Here is a 12,626-nt window from a genome sequence, read left to right as displayed (position 1 = left end):
TAGATACATAATTACCTAATATTCACAATGAGCCCAGAGGGACAGACATGGTCAGGACTTTGTACAGCTTTGTCTGTGAAGAAGCTCATCTGGCTTGCTCACCCATTTCACAGACTGGGAAAGAGGAAGATCACATGTCTCCACACTTGGGTCTTGGCATTTGCATTTATGAGTTGGCTTGTGTCAAAGTCCACACATAAATCCTTCCATCTTACCACAAGGAATAGGGAACATTTGTGCTGAGGCAGGAAGGTGATCTCCTTGAAACTCATCTGGCAAAAAGGGAAGGAGACGTTTCTTCTTCCCAAGAATGCATGAGTATCCGTGTGACATGAGATATGCAGGCTTGACCTGAATGACGCTACAGGTCAACTGAGCTTCTGAATGTCTTTTCCAGGTAAGAAAGAAATGAGCAATATGCCCCAGATCTCACAGATCTTTGGAATACGTCTCTGCCAAACAGGATGTTTTCAGTGTTGCACAATGATCTCTTGCAAAGAATGACAAGTAGACAAACATTGCCACATTCACAGACATATACTATATAAAGTGATGAAAATTCAGAATCTCATCAACGGAAAACCCACCCCGAACTTCTCCAGAAGAGGAACCAAGAAGTGCCAGAGACATGAAGATTCTACTATTGTCTCTTGTACTTGCTGTGGTTTGTGATGCCCAGCTACCCCTAATTCATCAATTAACACAGGTACCATGAACTGGCTGACCTGACAAGGAGGTCTGTGTATGTGTGTGTGTGTGTGTCTTTTGAGGGTTTTTATATGTATATCCAAATTGATGTGCACCAAGCTTAGCTGTCTACCTGGAAACTGAGAATCCCTCTGTTAATAGGCTCCTTACACATGTCTACTGTATGTGTCTCCTATGGTCTACTAACTGGCGGTTTATACATTTCTACTATACTTATAAAAGAGAACGTGCATCAGCCAACCAGTGCTGGGGCTGAGGTCTTGCATTCGATAAGAATGAGTATGCTATTTTAGAAATATATCAATTTGTTCTTTTGCTGTTGACTTGGGTTTTCCCAGTTTATAAATCCTGCGTTGTTCAATGAAGTTAGTTCCGGGCTGACTCAAAAGAGAAGGGAAAGCCATACTGGATGATGTTGGAGAAAATAAAAAGAAATTGAGTAAACTTACTGATGGGAACTTTGCCATTAGCTTCCAGGACAATGGGAGACGATGTATTTGGCAGCCAGCAACCCTGACAAGATCAGCGACAATGGCCCGTTCAAGGGTTACATGAGACGTATTGAGGTGGACATGGCGAGAAGGCAAATCTCCTTCCATTTTTACGCCAAGTAAGTAAAAATCACATAGAGCAAAAACGCCTGTCAATGCCTGACCCTCAAAGGGCATCTGAGCTCTATGTTTGCAATGTAATATCTGCATGATGTTGAAGAGTGTGACTGTCTCAGTTCTTTATAATTGACCACACCCTTCCTGCTTTAAGGAGATGATTCTCATGGAGCTTCTGTGACCATAGGGTTCACTGGCTCTATCATTCTCTACCCTGAAGAACTCACAAGCAGCAAATTTTAATTATCATTAAATTGTGAAATTCACCAAAACCTTTGCTACTTCAAGTATTATTTATAAAACGCCCACTAATCGATAGGCATTTTATTAAGAACTCAAAAGACTAAGAGAAGATGAGGAAACTTTTTTTTTACCTTCATGGTCAAAATAGAGTCTGATATAGATCTATAAACTAGTAACAATATGATGCGTGAAATTCTATCATAAGAATAAAGTGTAGGTGAAATGAGAGCACCAGAAAATGATCAATGATCGCATGCCAGGGAATCTATGAAGTATCACAAGGCACAGGGCATGTGTAGGATGCTTTAGAAGGTGGACTGGGATTTTCAAACAAAGAAGGAAGAAACAGGACAAACGTTGGCACACAGATCAATAGAAAGGTCCTTAAACGGAATGAGAAAATGTGAGGACCTGCAGACATCTCTCTCTCTGTCTCTATCTCTGTCTCTCTCAGACACACACACACACACACACACACACACACACACCCTTGAATTTTATTGCTACATTGGAGATAACTGTAACCACATATTGATGAGTTCATCTGCAAATAACAATAATTTCCACACCAACCTTTAAGTTTCAGCAGAAGAATCTGAGGATAACAAAATGAAGCAGGAGGAATTATTTAAATCAAAGAAATGTAGGGCATCCCAAAGCACCGAATCATGCAAACAGATCCAATGCCGGTAAGATTAAAACCTGTATTTCCATTGTAGGTGGAAAGTGAATTGTTAATTTTTACTGTTTGCAGTCCTTGGAATCCAGATAGAACTGCACTGGGAACGGATGGTGGCTTAATAGTTCGAAAAGTGGGCAGTATAAAGAAATGAGGAACTTTGCAAGGCGGGGACTTGAGGAGGAAGTGAAGGAAATCTTGCTAGACTTAGCAATACCTGAGCAAACTGACCGGCTGGAGGACAGACATGAGTAAAGGGCTGAAAATAAGCAGAGAGACGTGTTCATCTGTTAGGAATTGGGAAGAAACTGGAACAGGAATAAAACGGAGGATGATTTTTCCAATGATGAAGGGATTCAGAACATATATGAAAAATCACACATTATAAGAAACTGAATGAAGTCTGTTTCTGAAGACTGAACTTCTAAAGCTGTAAGTGGGATCCAAAAATCTCTCTCTCCACCTTCTCACGCTCAGACACAGATTCTGGAGGATAAAAAACAAAACACATGAGCCTCAAGAAAGTAAAATAAGAGGGTTATGTTTGGAGAGATGGGTTTATAAGTATACAAATATAATTGATCTATTATAATTATATAACATGTTAGATAACTATAAACATGCTATACAAGTATAATACATAGTAATATATAGTAATTATAATGCATATATATGTCTGCAGTAGAGTGAGCGTTCCAATAATAATACTTGAATAATCAAATTACACACACATAGCCGATCCCAAGAGATACACAACTGATCATGTATAATATACAATATGGTTCGTTATTTTATATATACATGTAATGAAACTACACACACATCCTCTCTGAGTAGATACATAATTGATTACGTATAATATATGATATGGTTGGTTATATGTTACATATACATTAATCAAATTACACATGCATTGTATCCCAACAGATATACCTGTCAGTTTTCAATTTTTTTTTAAAGCATACCATATGATCTTTTTGGGTCAGTTTTACAATTTTTATGTCCGTCTGCGTTTAGCTGACTTTACATGGGGCCCCTCATTCTGCAATCAGGTTGACTGAAGTGCCATGTACGTGTGATCACAGGCATGCATGGGAAGGCATAGTTCAGTGAGTTTTCACATATGTGTCCATGCATTCACCACTGCCAGTCAAGATATAAGACATTTCCATCACCGCACAAAGTCTGCTTCTTTCCTCATGTCTGCCCAGGTGGCCACATAGAGAACACCTGACGTGCTTTTCTCCCCTGCTGCAGAACATCACACCGTGGAATTACGCACTATGCGTCTCCTGCTGCTTTTCTCGCTCCCCATAAGGCTTTCAACATTTATCCACATGGCTGCCCGGCCAAACAGTCCCTTTTGTCATTGCCAAGTTAAAGTACTTTGTGTAAGGAACAACGTCTCCGTTGTCCAGGTACTGGATAATGTTTCCACCTTGTGGGTATTTGGGATAGCTTCGATAAGGCTAGCGTGCACAGCTTTGTGACGCATGTTTGCATCGACATGTATTTGCAGTTCTCCTGGGCAGCAGTCCAACTGTTGCATCATGGCCTATGAGCATCTTTAATGGAGAGGAAACCCAAATTGTTTTCTTTTCTTTTTTTTTTTTTAAGGACTTTCTTTTTTTTTTTTTTAAAGATTTTATTTATTTATTTGACAGAGAGAGAGACAGCCAGCGAGAGAGGGAACACAAGCAGGGGCAGTGGGAGAGGAAGAAGCAGGCTCCTAGCGGAGGAGCCTGATGTGGGGCTCGATCCCAGAACGCTGGGATCACGCCCTGAGCCGAAGGCAGACGCCTAACCGCTGTGCCACCCAGGCGCCCCCCAAATTGTTTTCTAAGCGACAGCACCTTTTGGGTTATCGCCAGTAATACATTAGAAATTCAATGGGAACACATTCTTTCAAAACCTTGGTACGACTTTGTCTGTGATTTTATCCAGTCCCATGAATGCCAAGTGGGATGTTGCCATTGTCTTACTCTGCATGTCCCTAATAACTCATAGCAGTGACCACGGTTTCCTGTGGTCCCTCTTTTGTGACATATCTCTTCAACAACTTGCCCCATTTTAGCTGGATTATTTCCTCTTTTATTATTTGTGTTGTGTGCATTCTTCCTATTTTTCCAAATATACATTTTTGGTCATATACACACACAGACACACACAAAATCCTTTGTTATATATCTGACATATATATAATTGTTGTATATAGTTTCCATATATCACATATGTGTATCATGTGTATTTGTGTGTGCTTGTGTGTGTCTGTGTAATGTCTTTATATACATATATGTGGCCTGGTGTTCAATTTTCTTAGTGGTGTTTTTATAGAAGTTTGTGGTTCTGATTAAATTAAACCCATATTTTCTTTTCTTTTTGGGGTGATTCTGTTTATTATACAAGAAATCTTTGCCACTGTTGTAAGAATGGCTAAGGCCTGCCTTGACAGCTATTTCTCTCTGCTTCCAGAAAATGTTTAAATCGGGGGAATGTTCTTTTTTTCCCTTCTTTTCTAATATTTCAGATTTCTTCATGTTCAATTGGTTTTAAATATGACCTGTTTTGCATTTGCTCTTTGTCTTTAGAACTATTGGTCTAATTCCATGTGTAGACAAAGACATCCTTGCCAGGTCATACTGGATCGCAGAAAACCTTCTTTTTCTTTTTTTAAAGATTTGTTTATTTATTTATGTGACAGAGAGAGACAGCCAGCGAGAGAGGGAACACAAGTAGGGGGAGTGGGAGAGGAAGAAGCAGGCTCGTAGCGGAGGAGCCTGATGTGGGGCTCGATCCCGTAACGCCGGGATCACGCCCTGAGCCGAAGGCAGACGCTTAAGGACTGCGCCACCCAGGCGCCCCAGAAAACCTACTTCTCTTTCGAATGTCACGTTGTTTCTAGGCACTCAAATGGTGCCTCATATAGGGTTCTGTGCAGTTGAATGAAAGAAAACGTTAATTATGGACCAAAGTCTGATTGTTTTCATCCATCCACGTAAAGACATTCTGTTTTTTAGGATTAATGGACAATGCACAGAAAAATCTGTTGTGGGAGGAATAGGAACAAACAATGCCATCACTGTTGATTGTAAGTATACGCGCTTTACTGATATCTTAAGGTTGAAATCTTAGTCTCAAGTTCTCTCTGGAACTCTGTATACCTGAATTCTAGTTTGACGAATGATCAGAAGTATGACTGGGCACACGCCCCTAAATTTTCCAAGTACTTTATTTTGTCACACACAGACCGTTCAATGATAGGGCTTCGGTGGCCTCTTCTAATTTTGAGTATTATTCAGTGAGTGATGAGAGTGTGTGTTTAGGACCTTTATTTCGTAAGGTTCTCAAGTGCATGAAAATGTTTCCAGGTAAGTTCAAATGACCTTAGGAACTAAATCGAATGGGTCTATCCTGAGTTTACATATCGATGTCACTTTGCTTTAATGGAATACACTTTAAAATATCATCTTAAAACCTCTTATTCCATTCCATGCATGGGTGATTAACTTAAAATCCAAGGAAATCAGAGTGATTTCAAACACCAGGTACATTTTCTTCATAAGCTCAGCTTCTGTCTAAAGCAATGGGGATGTTGGTTAAGATTAGGTCCCTGAGCTCTTTCTAAGGATCCTAAACAACGTTCCAAATTTTAAGTGGCCTAATGTCTAAATACCTGACTGAAATTAAAACGTGTAAATCTGTGGTTGCAGCCCTTGTCTGAGATAAGAAATGGCACAATGGGTATGTAATTAAGTAAAATATATGCAAATAAAGTGAATTACATGCCTACCATTCTTCCCTACACGTTTTGGTCACTTTTATGTTACCAGTAGATTTTTTAAAATTACAATTTCATTTTTCTTACTTGTATATGATTTTTCTATTTGCCTAAGTCATCAACGTTCTCTATCACCTTTTGTTTCATTTTCCTGCATTTCTGTAGCCCTTTTTAACTAGATCTGGACACAGCAATTTAAGAAGGGATAGAAACAAAAGGAGCAGGACTTAACTGTAGCAGACCTTTGGGACCTAGGAGTTGTAACCTGCCCAGCTCTGTTCTGGAGAAAGCAAGCCACAAAGCCAGCAGTGGCCCTGATGTATTCAATCCCACCACTTCCATAACCTGCATTACCTTTACAAACCGACGTAATGAGATTTCTACAAAGCTTCCTTTATAACGTCATCATTCTAAGAATCTTAAGAGATGCACAAAATCTTATTTAAATTGTTCCAACGTAACCCAAGATTCATGGAGCTAGAGTAGGCTTGGGCAAGACTTACACACTTGTCTGGGTGACGGTGAAGTTCCATCCGGGGCTCCTTGGTCTTTCGCCATGCTGGTTCAGTGGAACACACAAACCAGCAGAGTTTCAGATAAAATCCCGAGGAGTGGTTCAAATAAGGTGTTACGTACACTGTGGTCGGAAGAGAGAATGCATGTTGGAAGGTTTGGTGATGATGTGAGGTCCATTAATGCTTTTTCTTTTTCTTATACACATGGCAGGATGGATGGGCATAGCCAGAGAGGAAGGTGTCCCCTGCAGGTGGGATCTGAGTCAACTGTTTAGATTGTCACCACCTGTGCTGTGTTCACAAGTACAACCGTATTAATAAAAATGGACATGTCCGTGGCAACTATAAATGTGTTAAGTGATACACCTAGATTAAGGGGCAGACACTCAGTATACGGTTATGCATGCTTTTGAATGCCAACTGATCTAAACAGAAATCAACTTCATTGCTGGGATAAGGCAAATATGAAGAGATTTTAACCTTGTATGTGATAATATGCCATATAACCCCAAGTCGTGTTGTTTAAAGCCATGTTGGTCATTGCAACATGTTTCAGAGAACTAAATTTTAGTAAAACTGGGAGGTGTGAAATCTTTAATTGCACTAAGGAATGTGGTGTCCCCTACCCTCCTTGTTCTAAGGAGGTGGCACTAAGGTGGCACTAAGGAAAAGTGTCCCCTACCCTCCTTGTTCTCATCGTCCTAAGCAATGTTAATGTTCACTACACTGCCAGGGAGACACAGAGACCAGTATAAAAATATCATTCCAGTACGCTAACTATGCCACGATAAACCCAATCTATAATAAACAAACAAAGGCAAGGCTTTACACACATGTATAAGTTTTATATAAGTTTATATAAATTTTACATATATATATATTTTTTTTCTCTCTCTCACAGATGAGGGGACCAATGATTTCCAAATTATCGATATGACCCCAAATAGTATAATAGGCTATGATGTCAACGTGGATGAAGAAGGAAACACCACGGACATAGTTTTATTGTTTGGTATGTATTACATCCTGACAATTGTCATGGCCATATAAGGGACATTTCCACTGTCGGCATTTTCATTGAGAAAATCAGTACCTATGGACATTACTGATTCTGCAAACGAGGCCTAAGTCTTTATGTCCATTGTGTCAAGGATCCTGAAATGATTCTAAAAAGAAAAGTGTAAACAAGAATTAGTAGAAGTGGGAGGTATTTAAAAATTAAGCCATGGCCATCTTCAGGTTGACCCCAATTCCTTCAATCTATGACCATTTTTTAAAATACACTCTACAGCCTTGGAGCTGAAGCTTTTAAAATAAACCTACAACACGTTTAGTCCTTCGAATGCATTGTTGTTGTGACACTGTTGAAACCCCTGAATAACCACACAGGGACATTGAAATGGGTGCTGTAGTCTCTGGGATACTAGGTTTCAGTTTGGAAAAAGGTATTTGACAACTGTGGTTTTAAGTAAAAAAAAAAAAAAAAAAAGAGCTGTCTCTCATCACTACGTGTGATGGGGCAGCTATTTGTCTGGAAGGTGAGAATCATGCTTGCAATTTGGGTCCAGAACCAGGCGTGCATGTCCAATACAGATTCTGAGGCATAGGCAGAGATGTAGTAGATCGGATATTCTTGATGGATTGGGTCCAAGACTCATGAAGTTCCTGATACGTCCCGGGAGTCCTGCTGCTGATGCTGGACAGTGCACGGTTATGCAGCTGGACAGGGTTTAATGGCTCTTATCCATCTAAGTAAGGCAGCTGACACTGAGACAAGGTCAACGGTAATTGTCTGAGACTCAGTGAAAGACGAGATTTCCCCATTCATGTTTTTCTCATTCTGTATTCAGAAATTCCTAAGGGCTCTAATGGGCAATTTCTGCTTTACGCATTGTGATTTTCAGGCAGAGGAGCTCAGGCTGATGAGAAAGCTGTTGAAAAATTCAAGCAGTTCACTAGACAAAGGAATATTCCAGAAGAAAATATTATAAAGGTCACCGGTACTGGTAATGTGACTACATATATTTTTTTCCTGAATATATCCCTCACCTGATATGTAAATGTGCTATGAAGAGACAAACTGGTTCATTTTCAATTTTCTCTTCCATGAATTATCTGTCATAAAATCCATTATTTAAAAGAAGAAATCATGGGGCACCTGGGTGGCAGCGCCTGATTTTAGGTCAGGTCATGATCTCAGGGTTGTGGGATGGAGCCCCACATCAGACTCTACACTCAGTGTGGGGTCTACTTGTCCCTCTCCCTCTGCTCCTCTCCCCACTCACTCTCACTCTCTCTCAAATAAATAAATAAATAAATAAATAAATAAATAATTTCAAATTAAAATTTTAAAAAAGGAAGAAAACCTTACAAACACTGGGAAATGGTCATGATTGGTTGCTTCTTTTTTCACCTTTTGTATTTGTTTTGTCTCCAGATGACTGTCCTGTCAATTAATAAAAACAGTGATCCCCAACTCCTCCTAAATATCGTAAGTAAGAATGACCCTGTTGTGAGTGTAGCTATGTCAACTCGCCCAATAATTTGGACAGTAGAGAACTCTTTCTGTTACATGAGGTTATTGTGTTTACCCTGAGCCCTAGGAGACTGCAAACAGGATGAGGTGATTCATGCTAAAAAGCAGTTTTGGTGACAAAGCAGATCATGAAGAATCATGCCAACAACAGTTATTCAGAGAGAAGCAGGAGATTCCAGAAGTCGGTGGGGATGACTGGAAAAACCATGAGTTTTCCATCCAGGTCTGAGTTGAGGGTTGTCCGTACATGTCACTATTCCTTCTGCACTATTCCTGCATACGGCAGGTGCAATTTTGCATAATTGCAGCAGCTGCTTTGGAGACCCCCCAACCATGCTGCGTGACACATGCCTCCAAGATTTGCTTAAAGTGTGATTTTTGAAATTTCTAAAGTAAGATGAGCCTCAAACCATGATGCTGGTGTTGGTTAAAGTGCACCTTTTGTGGCTGTTGTTGGAAAGAAATGGAGGAAAAATGAGCAAACAGAGACATCAGCTTCCAGGCTGAGTATAACATCTTCAAGCCACAGAGCTTCTGGAATTGGAAGAGCAGAATATAACTTCATCAGAGATCCTGTAAAATCCTTTTTGATGTACCATCCCCATGAACATGTGTTCTGAAGTTATCAAAGTCCTGAAAGGGATCCTAATCATGAAAGGTCCCATCGTATGTACATCCATGAAAAAATTCCAGAGGGTCCTCCTATATCGTAGGGATGGAGAGTCTGATGTTCCTGTGGAACTTGTGCGTTGGGTTAACTAAAAGCTCCTCCAACCCTTGACATTATACTTTCTGAGGCTCATGCCAGTCAGGCTATCATACAGTCAACTCAACTCAATCTTCTGTCCTGTTTTCTCCACTTGCAGAGTGTATCACTGAGAAACAGGCATATCATCTTCTGCATGGAATCAGGATCAACAGTATGAAGAATATATTCCTTGTTTCTGCTTGACATCATCTTTCTATCTTCATAAGCATGCTTCCTTTTGCCATTTCATTCCTCTCCCTCAACATTCAGGTCCTGTTTGGTATTACTGAATTTCTGAATGATTAAATAAGTTGACTAAATATGTATCTTATACCTGTGTGTTTGTGCAGAAAGTCACTTACTTTTAAAAACACACAAATATCCACTTTAAATACAACTATCCGGGAAAGTATGGCTATAATAGGATTAACATCCCATCAGAGACAATTTACATTAGGATTAAATGTGCTATAGATGTGTCGCAAAGAGAGGGAGAAAAAGGTCTAAACCATGAGGGGAAGAGGAAAGGCTGATGGATATTTTTACTGTCATGGGACGAGGCAGTCTGGTCAAGAAAAAAAGTCCCTAGAACCATCTTATCCACCACAAGGAAAGGAGCATGTGTCCATCTCACTGAGATTTATACAGACAGTCTATGATGCCATGAGTCATAATCGAGGGGCAATGCCTACTATCACAGCAACATCACTAATGAAACTGATGGGGGAACTGATACTTCTTTACAATAGGATCACCAGTCATCCAAGATGGGGCACCGGCTGAGACCTGGTCAATCCATAGGATCATGGAGTCGGTGTAGTGCTTGCACAAACAGTCAGACTGAGAGCTCAACTGGGAAGCCATTAACACAGTACATAAGATCTAAAGTGTGCCATTCCACTATGCTTCAAAGAGACATAGACCCTAGGATTTCTAAGGAATGGCCATTCCCATTGTAATAGGCAGAACACATGGATCACCCATCCACGATAACCCAGGTGTTCACCACTGCAGAGATCAGCACTCTGGATGCAGACCTTATTCCAATGGTTAATATACACTGCTCAGAGACCCAGTCCAGGCCCCAGGAAAATATAAATAAAAAAATGTTTGAATTATTCTTCTTGAATAAAAGAGTGTATGCATTTGGAGTTCTGACTCCTGTCATCATAGTGTGTCTGGAACTGCTGGAGAGTGAAGTAGGTGAATTGAACTTCAGTCTCGTAAGGCATGTTGAAAGGTGAACCCTGGCATAAACGAGTTTTAAAAAATTATGAAATGTGATACACACACCCATATGTGATTGTGTGTGCACGCGTGTATAATACACACACGTACATATTATGTCATAAAAATTACAGAAAACTTGAAAGAATAAAAGGCAGAATCTGCATATTTTTTGCCTAGTTTCCTTCTCTCCTTCATAAATGTGTGTGTGTGACCAATGTTAATAAGGGAAGGGGGACTGTCACCACAGATGTTACAGACATGAATAATCAGGAAAACTATTAACAAAGTTATACCACTTTAATACTTTTCATGGAATGGATACACTTCTTGAAAGATAGGTTAACAAAGTTGACACAAGATGAAAAAGAACATCTCTATAGTCCTTTATCTACTAAGGAAACTGAATGTGCCATCATAATACTTTCCATAAAGAAGCTGCTGGTCCAAAAGATTTCAGTAGTAAATCCTTTCAAACATGCAAAGAACAGAAGATCACTCATCTTAGATAAAGTTTTCAGAAAGACAAAAGGAAGACAACTGTCCTACATTTTATGAGGTCAGCATAACCTAAATCCCCAAGGCTCACAGATATCAATAGATACATGAACATACAAGTTCATATTAAAACATTTCCCAGGGCGCCTGGGTGGCTCAGTCGTTAAGTGTCTGACTCTTGATTTTGGCTCAGGTCATGATCTCAGCGCTGTGAGATGGAGCCCCCATCAGGCTTCCACACTCCACGGGGAGTTTGCTTGAGCTTCTCTCTCTCCCTCTGCTCCTCCCTACCCACCCTTCTCTTAAAATCAATCAATCAATCTTTAAAAAACTGTATTTCCCGTCCCAACTTGCATCTTTATGCCTGCTGGCCAGCACTGGACACTTTCAAGAGACGGGTATAAATTCTGCATTGTACATATGCATGCATTGTCATGAACACACAAACATACTAATATATTGGAATGCAGTCTTTGTTTTACACATAGAAAACATGAGAAGATATAAAGAATATTATCCTTCTTTTTTTTTTTTTCCAGGGAGTTTTTTAGAGATTTATCCATAGATTGATTCACTGAGATCTAAGTTATTATTTTTAATTTCTTACATTTTCCATTTTGAATGTGTCATAGCCATCACACTGTTAAATTTATTTTTAATGTTTCAACATTACGAACAACAAAGCAGTGAACAATTTTTATGTGTATCAATAATTTAAAACTTTCTACAAATGGGAATGCCTCACCAAAGTGAGTGCACATTTAGAATTTTGATGCATTCAACCAAGTTAACCTCTCAAAACACCTTTGCATTTTCTATTGTCAGTTCCCAGCATGTTCTTTCCACAGATAAACATTTAACTTACTCTTCCAACTACCGTCAGAGCTTTGCTTCAAACCCTTCCCTAGGGAACAATGTCTCCTACTGAAATAAGACCCCAGCACACTCCATGTGCCTGCCTGTCTTTATTTTTCATCCTGTAACTTAGGAACGGGTTATATATTTGATAATTGCTGCTTTAGCTTATTTCTGTTCTCTCTCCTTTCACAGGAGGATGACTCACTGGATCACGAGCAGTCTGTCTGA

General features: G+C 39.7%; 1 protein-coding gene across 1 annotated transcript in view; it reads left to right on the top strand.

Moving 5' to 3' along the window:
* Positions 1-628: 628 nt before the first annotated feature.
* Positions 629-12,626, top strand: part of LOC103666339 (odorant-binding protein-like) — a 45,437-nt gene continuing 33,439 nt past the window's right edge. The window contains exons 1-6 of the mRNA XM_040638585.1: positions 629-706; positions 1,179-1,318; positions 5,256-5,369; positions 5,542-5,606; positions 7,433-7,543; positions 8,436-8,537. Coding sequence (XP_040494519.1) covers positions 629-706; positions 1,179-1,318; positions 5,256-5,369; positions 5,542-5,606; positions 7,433-7,543; positions 8,436-8,537 — 610 coding nt within the window. The remainder of the gene's footprint in view (positions 707-1,178; positions 1,319-5,255; positions 5,370-5,541; positions 5,607-7,432; positions 7,544-8,435; positions 8,538-12,626) is intronic.

This window comes from Ursus maritimus, assembly GCF_017311325.1.
Source record: "Ursus maritimus isolate PB19 chromosome X unlocalized genomic scaffold, ASM1731132v1 scaffold_X1, whole genome shotgun sequence".
NCBI classification, from domain to species: domain Eukaryota; kingdom Metazoa; phylum Chordata; class Mammalia; order Carnivora; family Ursidae; genus Ursus; species Ursus maritimus.
Note: the sequence above shows the minus strand (reverse complement) of the source record. Positions and strands in the feature narration are given on the sequence as shown.